The 14,629-nt window shown below is 51.8% G+C and overlaps 2 protein-coding genes, 1 long non-coding RNA gene and 1 other non-coding gene across 6 annotated transcripts in view; 2 read left to right on the top strand and 2 right to left on the bottom strand.

The window, feature by feature from the left end:
• Nucleotides 1-2,500, top strand: part of Brd4 (bromodomain containing 4) — an 85,095-nt gene extending 82,595 nt beyond the window's left edge. For all 3 annotated transcript variants that reach the window (XM_047532430.1, XM_047532432.1, XM_047532431.1), the window contains 5 exons: nucleotides 57-219; nucleotides 353-483; nucleotides 606-811; nucleotides 895-1,141; nucleotides 1,454-2,500. In XM_047532430.1, coding sequence (XP_047388386.1) covers nucleotides 57-219; nucleotides 353-483; nucleotides 606-811; nucleotides 895-1,141; nucleotides 1,454-1,522 — 816 coding nt within the window. In that variant the 3' untranslated portion in view covers nucleotides 1,523-2,500. The remainder of the gene's footprint in view (nucleotides 1-56; nucleotides 220-352; nucleotides 484-605; nucleotides 812-894; nucleotides 1,142-1,453) is intronic.
• A 1,902-nt stretch (nucleotides 2,501-4,402) lies between these two features.
• On the bottom strand, nucleotides 4,403-6,190 carry LOC124969474 (uncharacterized). The gene is made up of 2 exons (XR_007105968.1): nucleotides 6,004-6,190; nucleotides 4,403-5,619 (listed from the first exon to the last, which is right to left on the bottom strand). It is a non-coding gene; the product is annotated as an uncharacterized LOC124969474 (long non-coding RNA).
• On the bottom strand, nucleotides 4,471-4,575 carry LOC124969646 (U6 spliceosomal RNA). The gene has a single exon (XR_007106017.1). It is a non-coding gene; the product is annotated as a U6 spliceosomal RNA (small nuclear RNA).
• A 259-nt stretch (nucleotides 6,191-6,449) lies between the features above and the next one.
• On the top strand, nucleotides 6,450-10,971 carry Ephx3 (epoxide hydrolase 3). The gene is made up of 7 exons (XM_047532433.1): nucleotides 6,450-7,063; nucleotides 7,213-7,298; nucleotides 7,693-7,850; nucleotides 7,970-8,098; nucleotides 9,882-9,985; nucleotides 10,076-10,212; nucleotides 10,307-10,971. Exons 1-7 carry the CDS (start codon nucleotides 6,821-6,823, stop codon nucleotides 10,530-10,532), a joined length of 1,083 nt encoding a protein of 360 aa, XP_047388389.1. The 5' UTR covers nucleotides 6,450-6,820; the 3' UTR covers nucleotides 10,533-10,971.
• The last annotated feature ends 3,658 nt before the right edge of the window (nucleotides 10,972-14,629 follow it).

The raw sequence follows: 14,629 nt of genomic DNA, 5'->3' as shown, positions 1-14,629 counted from the left end.
GGGCCACAGCCAGGAATGCCTGCCTGTCTCAGACCATGGTGCCTCTGCTGTTTCAGGATTTGCATAAGGCCTCAGTGGTCCAGCCCCAGCCCCTGGTGGTGGTGAAAGAGGAGAAAATCCACTCACCCATCATCCGCAGTGAGCCCTTCAGTCCCTCACTGCGGCCGGAGCCCCCCAAGCACCCGGAGAGCATCAAGGCCCCAGTCCACCTGCCCCAGCGTGAGTGCCCTCCCTGCCCACACCTGGAGCTCAGGGCCCCAGGCCTATGCCAGACATGAGCTTACTGTGGGGCCATGGATCTTGTCCTACTGGGATAAGGTGGGCCCAGGCCCACAGGCTGTTTGTGTTCCAGGACCTGAGTTGAAACCTGTGGATGTTGGGAGACCTGTGATCCGACCCCCTGAACAGAATGCAGCCCCTCCAGGGGCCCCTGACAAGGACAAACAGAAACAGGAGCCTAAGACGCCAGTGGCACCAAAAAAGGTAGGGATAGTAGACCAGTGGTTGCCCTGTGGTCCTCACGCCAGGGAGGCACCTTGGAGGGCACGAACTCCCTACTCAGGCGTAGTAGGTTTCTTACTCCTCTTGGTTTCTGTGCCCTGCAGGACCTGAAAATCAAGAACATGGGCTCCTGGGCCAGCCTGGTACAGAAGCATCCAACCACCCCATCCTCTACAGCTAAGTCATCAAGTGACAGTTTTGAACAGTTTCGCCGTGCTGCTCGAGAGAAGGAAGAGCGGGAGAAGGCCCTGAAGGCACAAGCTGAGCATGCAGAGAAGGAGAAAGAGCGACTGCGGCAGGAGCGCATGAGGTGGGCTGTGGTCCGGGCAGGGCACCGGGGCTCTCAGGGCCACACCAAGGCCCCAGGCTGACCCAGGGCCCTGCTCTGCCCAGGAGCCGAGAGGATGAAGATGCACTGGAGCAGGCACGGCGAGCCCATGAGGAGGCACGGCGGCGCCAGGAGCAGCAGCAGCAGCAGCAGCAGCAACGGCAGGAACAGCAGCAGCAGCAGCAGCAGCAGGCTGCCGCTGTGGCTGCCGCTGCCGCCCCCCAGGCCCAAAGCTCCCAGCCCCAGTCCATGCTGGACCAGCAGAGGGAATTGGCCCGGAAGCGGGAGCAGGAGCGAAGGCGCCGGGAGGCCGTGAGTCTGGGGCCCTAGTTGGAACTCTTGGGCAGAAATCTACCTGGAGGAAGTAGCAAAGGAGGCCTGGGAGAGGGAGGAGGGGCAGATGGTGAGCCCAGGCCTGCTGGTGCACACCAGGACTCAGAGGTGACTCAGCTGGTACATAAACAACCCAAGTGCTCTCAGGATGGGCTCTGAGGGAAGAGTCCTGAGGAAGGTCTGGGGCCAAACACAGACAGCATGGGTGCTGGGTTATGGAGGAAGTTTTAGAGCCACAGCAGGAGCAGGGCACCCAAACTCATTCCCACCCTCCTTCCTCTTCCCCTCCAGATGGCAGCTACGATTGACATGAATTTCCAGAGTGATCTATTGTCAATATTTGAAGAAAATCTTTTCTGAGAGCACCTAGGTGACTTCTGACTTTGATTTTCTGGCAAAACATTGACTCTCCATAGTGTTAGGGACGGCAGTGGAGGCGGTAGCAGGGGCCGGGGTGTCTCCAGGCCTGGCCCTACTGCATGCTATGCCCAGGGCAGGCCTGACGGGCAGCTGAAGATCGCAGAGCCCATCTGCCTTACAGCCAGCCGGAGGGACGTCCCGCCACCCCTCTCACAGGACGTCAGCTCAGAGCACGCCTCAATACGAGCAAGAGCAAGTGCCGGCCGGACTCAAGGCCTGTGTCCCCGCGTGTGGGGCAGAAGCCCTTCTCTCCGCCAAATGTCTACACAGTATACACAGGACACTGTCGCTGCCGCCGTGACTGATTTTCTGTCCCTGAGAACGTGACGTTTGTGACGTCCTGCCCGATGGGAGTCCTTCCCCACACCCCAGCCATCGCCGCTTGCTCCTAAGAGGCCAGGACAGGTCCAAGTGGGCTGCAGCGGACGAGGGCAGTGGCCCACATCCCCTTGCTGGCACTGACTTTGCCTTGAACAGACCCCTCCCTCCCCTCCCCCCACAAGCCTTTAATTGAGAGCCGCTCTCTATAAGTGTTCGCTTGTGCAAAAGGGAATAGTGCCGTGGAGGTGTGTGTGTGCCCATGGCAATTCTGATCGAGGTGACCGTCCCATGAGTGTGGGCGGGCCTTGCCCGGGGAGTGAGGCCACCAACCAAAGTCAGTTCCTTCCCACCTGTGTTTCTGTTTTGTTTTTGTTTTTGTTTTTTTCTATATATATATATTTTTGTTGAATTCTATTTTATTTTTAATTCTCTCTTCTCCAGACACAATGGCACTGCTTATCTCCGAAATGGTGTGATCGTCTCATTGAGCGGCGGCTCCCACCGCACTGTGGGTAGTGTGTGACCGTGGCTGTACTGTATAGTGAACATAGTTGGCATATCTTTGTTTGAAGTTTGTTGGTGACTCCACCAAACCAGTGTAAAAAAACAAAACAAAAAAATTCACCAAAAAAAAAGCAAAAAAAAAAAAAAAAAAAAAAAAAAAAAACCCTGCCTATATTTTACTCAGTTTCAAACTCTATTAGTCTATTTTTAATTATAAACCAGAAAGCTGCGATCCCCCTCTCCCTGCCATTTGTTGGCTTTTCTTTCTTTGTTTTTAATGTCAAATCTGTGTTTTTTGTTTTTGGGGTGTTTTTGTTTTGTTTTTGTTTTTGTTTTTGTTTTTTTAACCAAGAAAGGAAGGGACTGAGGATTAGGTGGGCTTCAGGAACTAGCAGGTGAGGGGGCACAGACTGAGGCAGAGGCTTTCCCTGCCCAGTGCCCAGTCCCAACCAGGTGGCTGCTCCCTCCCATAATTTTTTTTTTTTTTTTTTTTTTTTTTTTTTTTTTAAATAATTGGAGCCCTTGGCGAGGTTATGAGTGCCATGAGAACCCACTACACCACGATGCTGGTGCCTCAGTGTTGGCCAAACTCTGGAGTCACTGACTGGTTTGACTTTCATACGGTGAATATGCATTTGGTCTGTACTGATCATGGAATAAACACATCTCTCTTTTTTAATACTGGTGTCTCCCTGACATTTCTTTGTGAACCAGCGGTTGCCTAGGCTAGGCCCAGGTTCCTCTGTGCTCTCAGGACCCCGGGCCACCTCTGCACAAGAACTACCAACAATGACAACATAGCCCCTTTCCTGTGGCCTGTTCCTGCCTTTCCTGGGCAGGAACCACTCAGACTCACAGCAACCACCCTAAGCTGAAGGTGTGACAGGGAGCCCAGATAACCCATCAGCCTTCCTGTGGATCTTGGCCTAAGTGGGTGACATGCCCCAATAGAACTCTGGCCAAACTCCAGACCATACTTGTCCCATTTGCTCTCCTCCATCCCTGTCCCCCACTTACCAAAGGATTTGGGCCACTTATCCCACCTTGCTTGCCTCTACCTAACTCCTCCTTTCATTTAAGCTCAGGGTTAACCAGATGTTCTTAGGTAAGTGTACATTCCCCCCAAATAGGATCCTCATTCACCTCACACACATGCGCACATGCGCATACACATGAACACACGTTTCCACCCCAGAAAGCCCACAAGTGGCCTCCCTGCCAGTGGGCTTACTGTACGCACATACCCTAGCCACAAGGCATGGGTGGCACCCAAGAACAGCCCCAAGGATGTAAGGTTCGAGTATGTAATTTATATGTATGCAGAGACAAATGGAAACATTTCTAGCACTGTTTATTAACCCACATTCCCCTTTTTCAACCAGAAAGGTTCTTGTCTTGTGTTTAGGATCTGCCAAACCTCCTAGGGAGGGTGTAGTTAAGGCATCCAGTCAGTGGCCCCCCCCACTTCCTCAGTGTCCCTGCCCACACCAGGCACTTCATATACCTGTGCCTGTTTGAACTGTGCCAGTTCAAATTTGACACATTTTGGTTTTTGGGGATTTCTTCCATCTCATCTCACCCTCCTCATTTTTGTTCTTTGTTTTGTTCAGAAACTTCCCCAGGCTCAGTCAATGGTTGAGTTAGATGGTTTTGTCTGCACCTTCCTGCTAAATATTTTTAACTCTGCCATGGCCTTCTCCACACCTCTCTGATGTTTCTCTAACTGGGTTGTAATTAGAACTGGGATTTATTTAATTTCTCTGGCCATTTCCAAATCCCTCCCACAGTACTAGAAATCTTAGTCCTATACAAGAGTTAAGAGGTGTGTACAAGCCCCATTGTACTGTATGCACGGATCGCTTGGCCAATAATCATGTCAGTGAATCTGAGACTTGTATTAATATACAACACTTTAGACATTTGTAGAAGGGAATTCGTAGACTTTTCACTTATATACTAAAAGGTTCTTTTTTTTTTTGTGCAGTTCTCATTGCAAAAATAAACATTTGTACTGAATATCAAATTACCCTCCTATGACTACTGCTGTCTTTTTTTTTTTTTTTTTTTTAATGGAATGCTTGGGGAATTTGTGTGTGATCCTTGTGCAGGGGCCATGCTAATTTTCTCTAATCTTTCACTTGTAGTATATGTACTACTGAAGTGAGCACTACTGCTGTCTTTTTGAGGGTAGAGTTGGAAGGGTAAAGTGGGTGCCAGGATCAGGGTTCTGTCAAAAAAGAGAGGTTCCCAGACAACTAGAGCAGCCATACAGCCAGATTAGAGAATTCAGGAAAGATCCTGGGACAATGAAGTTGTCAGAGGACTGATTTGATGAAATATAAAAGAAACCAAATTTATGATATAGGCTAATCACAAGAAAAATCTTTAGAGAGAACAAAAATTAGTGCAATGGCTGGGCACAGTGGCACAATTCTGTAATCTCAGCTACTTGGGAGGCTGAGGCAGAAGGTTAAGTTCTAGACCAACTTCAGCAATTTAGCAAGACCCTGTTTGAATAAAAAGGGCTGCAGATGTAGCTCAGTGGTAAAGCAGCCCTGGGTTCAATGCCCAGTACCGCCAAAAACACAAAAATTAAAATATAGGCAATGTAATCAGTGTCATTCCTTTCCAAGACGTAGTGTTTACCAAGGCAGAACATAAACAGCCATTCTCCTTCAAGTAGCAACCCATGGGCTTAATTATGGTCCCAGGAAGTACAGTTCTGGGACCATAATTAAACATTCTGTTTAATAATACAAAGGTATAAAGATAACTAGAAAGAGAGGTGGAAGGTTACAAGGGATGGAGTGTTTTAAGTTAGATGAAACCAAGAGAGAAAGTAAAAATGGAAACTGCATGTCCACTGGTGATGACTAAGTAAATGGATAAGCTCCAAAATGGTCAATCAAGAAACAGCCACAAAGGCTAGGGTTGTGGCTTAGTGTTAAGTGCTTGCCTAGCATGTGAGGCACTGGGTTTGATTCTTGGCACCACATAAAAATAAAGGTTCATCAACAACTAATAAACATTTAAAAAAAAAAAAATAGCCACAGAAACACATTATAGGTAATCTAGGTAACCACCAGAAGAAAGTGGCTCTAGGGTTGGAGTCACAGATTAATGTTTTCCTCTGTAAATACTCCTGGGTTGCTGTTTAGCCAGAGGTATGACTTCAGGCAAATAACTTCATCCTGAAACTTGAGGTTCATGATCTGTAATGCAAAAACATCAAAATAATATTACCCATACTTAATAACCTTGCTATAAGGATTAAATGAATGTCCCTAAAATCTTGGAGGGCTGCAAGAGAGGAGGAAGAAGGTGGCTCCTTGTAGGGACGTGACTCTGACCCGTGGTTCCATCATGCTCGGCCCCGTCCTCCAGCTCCCAAGCTGGCTCTAGGAGTCAAGGACTCTCGCTCCACTGGTCTCCACCCGGGGAGCCCAGACCCTAACATTCGGTTAAGGGTATCAGGTCAGGACCTGTCGCTCGGACATCAATGGCCGCCACCGTCCAATCACAACCGCGTAGGGGCGGGCTGGCGGGTCCGCTGGACCAATGGGAAGACTGCGCGGGGCGGAGGCCTCAAGACCCACCGTTGAAACCAGACCTGGGTGCAGATGCTGCTGGGTCTCTCGGAGTCAGGCCGAGGAGAAAGTCACGCGCTCCAAGGCGGGAGCCACTCGGGTGGGATGATAGCCGAGGCTACCGAGACCTACCGGGTTACTTCGACTAACCGCCACAGCTTTGCCTGCCCTTCTTCCGCTTTCGGGCCTTCCCTGCCATATTAGGTTCCGGCCCCGCCTCCCCGTCTCATTGGCCCAGCTACAGACCAATCCCAGTTCATTGGCCCAGCCTCCGACCTTCTCCGCCCAATGTTAAGCCCTCACCTCCTTCAAGCTCCACCCGCTCTCCACCCACTTACATATGTCACGCCCCTTCACTCGAGGCCCCGCCCATTTCGCCCAAGGTCTGCTTTTGTCTGGTTTCGGAATTTCCCTCTAGTCTTTAGAACCACCCACCTGCTTCAGGTGTCCTTCTAGGTCCAGTCCCTATCTTAAGCTCCACCCAGACCTTCCTAGGCCACGCCCACGGTTCCTCTTTTCCCCCAAGGCCCCTCCCCAGCCACAGAAGGTCCTCGAGGGCTCTGTCCCCACACCCTTCTAGACTTATTTCCTGTGCATGTCACACCCAGGTATTTACCTGGCACTTAGGTGAGTCTTGTGCGGTGGCGGTTTCTGTCTGAGCTGCCCATCTATTTTTCTCCGCGAGTCCCACAGCCCAGACGGCACGGAGGGTCCTCAGACCAAAGGCGGTGGGGTCCCGGGGCCAGATCCCGCCTTGCCACTGCTGCAAGAGCCCCTGGCCCAGGTTCCCGACCGCAGCGCTGTCGTCATCCCGGGGCGCGGCGACATGCCGGAGCTGGTGGTGACGGCCCTATTGGCGCCGTCGCGCCTCACGCTGAAGCTGCTGCGCGCCTTCATGTGGAGTTTAGTGTACTCGGCGGCGCTAGTGGCCGGGGCAATCTATGGCTGCATCGCGCTCACGCACGTGCTGTGTCGACCCAGACGTGGCTGTTGCGGGCGCCCCAGGCGAGTGGCTCCAGCTTGCCTGAAGGACCCCACGCTGGGCAAGCATGGCTTTCTGAGCCTCAGGGTGAGTGCTCCAAGGCTGCGGAATCTCAAGGGGTTGGGGTGGAATGAGCAAGGAGGAAATGATTGAATCCAAATCCGGCTCAGTAGAGTCCTGGTGGTTCAAGTCTAGGGAGGAAGGATTCCCAAGCCTTACATCTTGCCCTCCTGCAGAGCTCTGGTCTACGCCTGCACTATGTCTCCGCTGGCCATGGCAACGGGCCCCTCATGCTGTTTCTGCATGGCTTCCCTGAGAACTGGTATGTCCGGGGCGCGTGGGACTGTGGAGAGAAGGAGCTCCTACCACTATGGCACCCAAGAGGTGGGGATGAGGACTGAGGCGTCCCGTGGTTACAGAGCAGCATTTTAGGGCCCTGACAGTGCCAAGAGGACAGAAGGACCACACCAGGATGCCTCAGGATCTGTAGACCCTGAGGGGATGGGACCAAGGAGCATTGAGATTGAAGCTGGCCTGTTTTTTGAATGCAGCTTGCCTCTGCCTTTGCCTCTGCATCTGCCTGGGTTTTCCCCATCCTTTCTTCTGGGAAGTCCAGAGCAGGAAGGTGGGGTCACCAGTCTCTGTTGTGCGTAGGATGGAAGTTCCTCCTGGGGGCCTTGACTCAACTTCCCCCCACACTCCCTCCTGCTGAGCAGGTTCTCCTGGCGCCACCAGCTCAGGGAGTTTCAGAGTCACTTCCATGTGGTGGCTGTGGACCTGCGTGGTTACGGCCCCTCTGATGCTCCAAGGGATGTGGACTGCTACACCACTGAGCTGCTGATGGCTGACATCCAGGATGTTATCCTGGGCCTAGGTAAGAAATCAACACCATCCCAGACAAGGCTTCCCCCATACTGTCCATGCCCATCTCCTACGTTGCCCACCCTGCCTCGCTCCTACCTGGCATCTTACACCAGCTCCTCTGTCCTCCAGGTTACTCCAAGTGCATCCTTGTGAGCCATGACTGGGGCGCTCTCCTTGCCTGGAATTTCTCCATCTACTTCCCATCCCTGGTAGAACGGATGGTTGTGGTCAGTGCTGCCCCCATGTCAGTGTACCAAGGTGTGTCCTGATGCTGGAATGTGCCAGTGTGCAGGGCAATGTGTTTGTATTTGCACTTCTCCATTCACCTGTCATGTGCCAAGGGCTAGGGGTGTAGCAGTGAACCTGGATCCCTTCCCTGTGGCACTCCTCAATCTAAAATCAATGATAGTTACACTTAAGAGTGACCCACAGGACTGGGGATATAGCTCAGTTGGTAGAGTGCTTTCCTCACATGCACAAGGCCCTGGGTTCAATCCCCAGCATCACAGAAATCAAACAAACAAACAAAAAAGAGTGACCCACATTTTTAAAGAACTTACAAATAAGAGCCGAGAGGTTATAGCTTAGTGGTAAGATGTTTATCTAGCATGCTTGAGGCTTAGGTTCAATCCCCAGCACTGAAAAAAAAAAACAAAACTTTGTCTAGGACCAGAATTGTTTTGGATTTCAAAACTTTTAGATGTTAGAATATGTGCATACACACAATGAGATATCTTACAGATGGGACTGGGGTCTAAACATGAAATAGTTCATAACTCAGCCAGGTGCAGTGATGCACACCTGTTATCCCTGTGACTGGAGAGGCTGAGGCAGGAGAATCACAAGTTCAAAGCCAGCCTCAGCACTTAGTGTGGCCCTAACAACTCAACGAGACCCTGTCTCTAAATAAAATACAAAAAAGGGCTGGGGATGTGGCTGAGTGCCTAAGTGCCCCTAGGTTCAATCTCCGGTACCAAAAAGAAAGAAAGAAAGAAAATAATTTGTAATTCATTATTTCCTACCTACCTTGCACATGTAGACTGAAGGTAATTTATAGAGTAGTTTTAATAATTTTGTGTGTGAAAAAAGCTTGTATACATTGAACCATCAGAGGTCCAGTGTGGAATTTTCCATACGTGGCATCATATTGGCATTCAAAAGTTTTGAATTTTGGAACATTTCGGATTTTCAGATGAGCGATGTTCAATCTGTAGCAATTGCCTGTGACAGGGAGCCTGTACACGGTTGCCTACCCAGGGTTCCTGGGCTTACGAAAATATATTGCAACTGGAGGAGACTGAGGCAAGGGGGGCTAAATGGCCTGCTTTTGGTGGTGAAGACATAGACAACTAAGCAACCACTCACTGTGATAGCAGAGCCTTATCACACACCTGATCTGGGGATTTCGGGGGTGTGGGTTTGGTGCTGGGGATTGTACACAGGGCCTTGAGCATGTTCAGCTTGTGTTCTACTACTTATACCCCAAATCCACGTCACCTGATTTTATTTATTTATTTATTTTTGTGATACTGGGGTTGAAACCAGGGCCTCGCGCATGCCGGTCGAGCAAGCACTCTGCCCTCACCTGATTTCAGTGTCCAGCAGCACAGTCATGATGTTCTTCCCCCACTACCACCATTGTTGTTTCTTATCTGTTTCCAGCCCTAGACTAAAAGCTCTTGAGGGTAGAGTGTTCCTCTCCTGTTCACTTTTGGGTCTCCAAGGTGTAGAGCCAGACCTGGCACATAAATGTTTGCTGAATGAAACAGGGATTGCATCCAGACCTAGGCAGGGGAAGCCTACTGGGGGCTGTGGGAGCTTCGAAGAGCTACAGAGGGAGGCACCCCGTTCTGTGAATACAGGGACTGCCTGGCAAGGAAGAAAGCTGGTACCTGGGCCAGGAAGGGGGCAAGTGTCTTCACAGACAGGAGGCAGTGGTGGCATTCTTGAGGACTGTGTGCCTGACCTGGGTGTTGGATGATAAGGTGCAGAGCCATTCCAGACCCAAGCTCGCATTCTTTCCCCCTCATTCCCTTCCCAGACTACTCGATACGCCACATTGGCCAGTTCTTCCGATCGAACTACATGTTCCTGTTCCAGCTTCCTTGGCTGCCAGAGAAGTTGCTGTCCATGTCTGACTTCCAGGTGCAGTGGGGTGAAGACCCAGGGGTGTGGGGTAGCAGGTTGGGACTAGGAAGGCTGGACACTGAAGCCAGAACCCTGTTCTGTACCCAGATCTTGAAGACCACCCTTACCCACCGCAAGAGAGGCATCCCACACCTGACCCCCAGTGAACTCGAGGCCTTCCTTTATAACTTCTCTCAGCCCGGTGGCCTCACAGGGCCCATCAACTACTACCGAAACCTCTTCAGGTAAGGCTGGACCCAGGGTAGAAGCTCAGAAGAGTTCCAGGGGCAGGGAATAGGGGTAGCCATTCTTCTGCCTATCTGTCTGTCTTGGCCATAGGAACTTCCCCCTGGAACCCCAGGAGCTGGCCACACCCACACTGCTGCTGTGGGGGGAGAAGGACCCCTACTTCCAGCTGGGGCTGGTGGAAGCCATTGGTAGACGCTTTGTGCCAGGCCGCCTGGAGGCTCACATCCTGCCAGGTGCAGGGCACTGGATCCCACAGAGCAACCCCCAGGAGATGCACCAGTATATGTGGGCCTTTTTGCAAGATCTGCTGGAGTAGTGTTTCTTGCTCACTGGCCTGCCCAGGTACACAAGCACGTGTATACTTGGGAACACATCATCTGTGTGGGCCTGGGAGTCTGTAAAGTGTACATAACGTGGTGAACTTCTGGATGGCACAAAAAACGTGTCTATGGATTCCCTGAGGCACACCAATCCAGGCAGGTGTGTGCTTGTGTTGCAAGCACTTGGAACCTAGGAACCAGGTTTACCTCTCCTTCATGGAGCTAGGTGATAGAATTTGGTGTCTTAACCCTTCTTACCAAAGCTGCCCCCAGCATAGCTGTATAGACTATAAACACATTTCTGTCTCTAGCTTCCACCTCCAGTCTGGATCTCAAGTCTTCTCCAATATTGTGTCCAATATGGTAGTGCTAGCCACGGTTGGCTACTTCAATATGAATGTAAATTAATTAAAATGAAATACAATTTTAAATGTGGTGCCTCAGTCACACTGGCTATATTTCAAGTGTTCAATTGTCACTTCAGTGCAGAAAATTCTATTAGTCAGTGTCAATGAGAATGCGTCTAGTTTAAGAGTGGGGGACCTCCTTGCCTACCTCTTGGCCACTCTGCAAAGGTAAGACCTTCATAGGAAGGCAGGTGGGTATGCAGATTCCTCTCCAGCCCAGCTCAGGGCAGCTCCCACAATCCCCTTCCCCATTATAACCAAGTTCAAGTCAGGTCAAGTTCTCTCACCCCAACCTGTACCAGCCTGTCTTAGATCCCTGGGAATACAGCTCTGGGTTCTGTTAGCATACATGAGATTCTGGTCTCAGCACAGAAAGAGACCGGCTCCCTGAATGACTCTCTGGGATCTGAGGCCTTCCCTTTCAGCTCCTAAAATCTTCTGCTGACTCTGGAGGCTTCTGGGTCCAGCCTCCAAATGAGGGGGTTATAAGTGGAGGGTGAACCTCCAGATCAACTTCCATCTTCCTGGCTTTAGAATTTAGTGTCTTGGAGACAGTGTCTTCACCTGCAGCATGAGGACTCAAGGGGACCTGAGAAATGCCTTCTAGTTTTGTGTTGAGCCTACCTAAACAAAGCCCAACTGCTAAGCCTTCCCCTTCTGCCCTCTCTTATCCCCAAAGAGACATATTTTCACTCAACATAGATGCCAGGCATTGTTCTAGATCCTAGGGATACAGTGTGCACCATCAGGCCATCTTAAGCTAAGCCTTGCAAAGATTTGATCCAGCTCACAGAAACCTCCCATGCACAAGTTTAGCATTTCTGTGAAACTGGAGGAAAGTTTGGGATAGGAAGATGTGGGATTGTAAGCCATAGCCCATTCCTGGAGCTCACAGGGAGGAAAGAGGGCTATTCAAGTGAGTGACAGCTCAGGTAAGACTTCCCTGAGGAACCAGAGACTGGATCCTAGTAGGGGAATTCACTTTTCCCAGGAGTAGGAAACCATCAACAGGCAGGGAATGAGCTCTGGCTATTGGAGTAACAATGTGGGGGCCAGTAGCTGCTAACCAGACCGCCAGGGGCTGTGAGGAGTTTGAAATCGATTCTCAAGGGAAGCTAGAGCAGGGTTTTCAGCAGGGGAGGGACATGGCTTGCATTTTGAAGAGCTCCCTGTGGCGGCTGGACAGTCCCATAGTTCCCTGCAAGAATGCGAGTGAAGAGACAGCAATGGACTGCCAGCACAGCGCAGTGCCTCGGCCTCCACAGGACAGGCCTCCCCTGCAGGGGGCAATGTCTACCGCCGTGGGGGCCAGGAGGAGGACCCGTGGGACTTGGGGCCCACGAACCTCGGAGCCTAGGGTGGAGGAGTGGGGCGAGGAGGCCTGCAGACGAGATGAAGAGGACGTCCAAGGGGTGGTGGGTCAGGCGATGGTTGCCAGGGTGATGAGGGAAGGGTTGATGGTTGACCGGAACGGGTAGCGGTTGTCTGGGTGATTGGAGAGGCCCCGGCAAAAGTTGACGGGAGGTCTGGGATAGTTGCTGGGACTACGAGGGTCCGCTGACGGTTGCTGCGGCAACCAGAAGGCGCTGTCTTCCGCCTCCTTGGTTGCAGGCGGGGTCTTATAAAGGAAGCGATCGCATTGATTGGGCAAAGTTCTGGCCAATGAGCCATTACAAACTCGTGGCTCAGTAGATGCCCGCCTCCCCAAGGGCGAGCCAATCAAGGAGCGTCCTTTCTCCGGCCGGGGGCTGGACGAGCGCAGCACTTTGGGCGGGAGTAGAGACCCCGAGAGCTCCAGCTGGGGCTCCTCCCGGAACTGGAGGAACGCTCTCCCTCTTCAAAATCCTGCCTCTAGACCACTTTATGTCATTCACTCACTCGTGCATTCATTCATTCAGCCATGCAGTCACTCACTCACTCACGCATCTGCTGGTGCCACCGTTGGCCTCCCATCAGAGGAGGGGCGGAGGAGACAGCCGAACACTGCCAGCCGAGTGTGTCCAGGCACCTTTGGAATGTGGAACCGGTGGGCAGTGACCAGGAGAGGGGGAGGGAGGGAGAGAAGTCTGCCTGGAGGAGGCGATCTTGGAGCCGAACCTTGCAAAACAGAAGTGCTCCGACCAACGGAAGGCTCCCACGCACGTTTCCGTGAGACTGGAAGAAAAGTTTGGGATAGGAAGACGTGGGGTTGTAAAGGACTTTCAGTGCCAGCAAGGGAAAATCTTGGACAAACCTGCGTGTCTGGAATATTACTTGGGGAGTGGAGAGGGGGCTGGACCAGAGGGGAAAGACAGGGTGGGAAACCCGGCAGGAGGATTGGTGTATTTCGAGCAGTATAGAATGATACTCCAGTCTAGGCACTGGTGGGGGGAGCACATAGGCAGGGAAGGCACAAAGGCAAGTTTGGGTCATGTCGGAGGTTTCTGGACCCTTGGAACAGAGACAGACTGAAGACAGATGGCCCAACATGCATCAGTGTTCGATAGGGGAGGGAGACACTGATGCTGGGAGAGTGGCTGAAGTCTGCACAAAACAGAGTGGAGATTGAGACTCAGCCCTGGGGTCCCCAACATCTAAGGGACAGGCAGAAGAGAGGCCAGAGAAGGAGGCAAAGTGTGCATGTGTGGCGGCCCAGCAACGGAGGAGGAGGGAGCAGCAAGAACCAGCAGCATCATTCAACCTGCTGAAAAATCAACCGTGAGGACTGAACCAGGCAAACCGCCCCCCGCCCCCCGCCAAAATCATGAGGGAGGAAAGCTGGGGGTGAAGACTAAGGACAGAAGGCTTGGATGCTGAGGGAGGTTTAGCAGGCACGGGGAGGGGAAGATTGGGACAAGGGTTCAGGGAAACAATTGACACTTTTGAATGGGAATTTAAGGCAAGCTTACTTCGAGGACCATCCCCAACCAATGGGGTGGGCAGAGGTTGGGGAAACCAACAGGGGTTCATGCAGCACCCTGGGCAGACACCTGCGGAGATCCATTGTCATTGCTGGGTGCCCTGCCAGGCAACGGGAATTAAAACAGAGCCTAGAGAGAAGGTCGTGTGGGCAGGATCTTTGGTCAAGGAATACAGCCAGCTGAAACGACCCTGGAAGGAGGAGTCCAAGAGGGCCAATGTCCCTTTCTCACTGTTTTTTTCTCCAACTTCATCTTCTGCCATTGCTTATTGCTGCCCAAATGCATCCAGAACTAGAGGACAAGAACAGCTTCAGCAAGCACAGAGTGGAGTGGAGAAGGAAAGAATGGAGTTGGGGTGCGGCAGAGCAAGGAGAGGGGAGAGGAGCTGGGGCTGAGCAGATGTTGGATGAACATTCACTGTGGGTTTATTTTATCAGGAAGGAGACCTCAGCCTACGGCTGAGGGAGGAGGCAATGAAAAGCCCACGGGAGAAACTCTGCTCTCTGAAGTAGAAAGAAAGGAGGAAAAGATTAGGGGCCAGGGAGATAAGAACAAGTAGTTAAGAGACATCAGAGTGTCATGGTTCAGAATTGAGCAGGAGGAAACGGGGTCCAGGGTGAGGCCATGGGCATGGACGGTCGGTTATGGTCTGAAGCCCAAGGTCTGAAAAGACCAGATGGACGATGGGGCATTGGGTCCGGACAGGGAAACCTCCACCCTCAGAAGAGGTGGGGGTGACCTTCCCTGTTCTCCCTTCTAAAACTGCAGAGCCCACAAGTGCTCAAT

This window comes from Sciurus carolinensis, chromosome 17 (assembly GCF_902686445.1).
Source record: "Sciurus carolinensis chromosome 17, mSciCar1.2, whole genome shotgun sequence".
Classification (NCBI taxonomy): Eukaryota; Metazoa; Chordata; class Mammalia; order Rodentia; family Sciuridae; genus Sciurus; species Sciurus carolinensis.
This window is presented reverse-complemented; position numbering and strand designations above follow the sequence as displayed.

Excerpts from the sequence above, each read along its gene's own strand:
- Ephx3 (XM_047532433.1), top strand. The coding sequence starts at position 6,821 with ATGCCGGAGCTGGTGGTGACGGCCCTATTGGCGCCGTCGCGCCTCACG. Across the intron at positions 7,064-7,212 it reads ATGGCTTTCTGAGCCTCAGG|AGCTCTGGTCTACGCCTGCA; the intron begins GTGAGTGCTCCA and ends GCCCTCCTGCAG. Across the intron at positions 8,099-9,881 it reads CCCCATGTCAGTGTACCAAG|ACTACTCGATACGCCACATT; the intron begins GTGTGTCCTGAT and ends TTCCCTTCCCAG.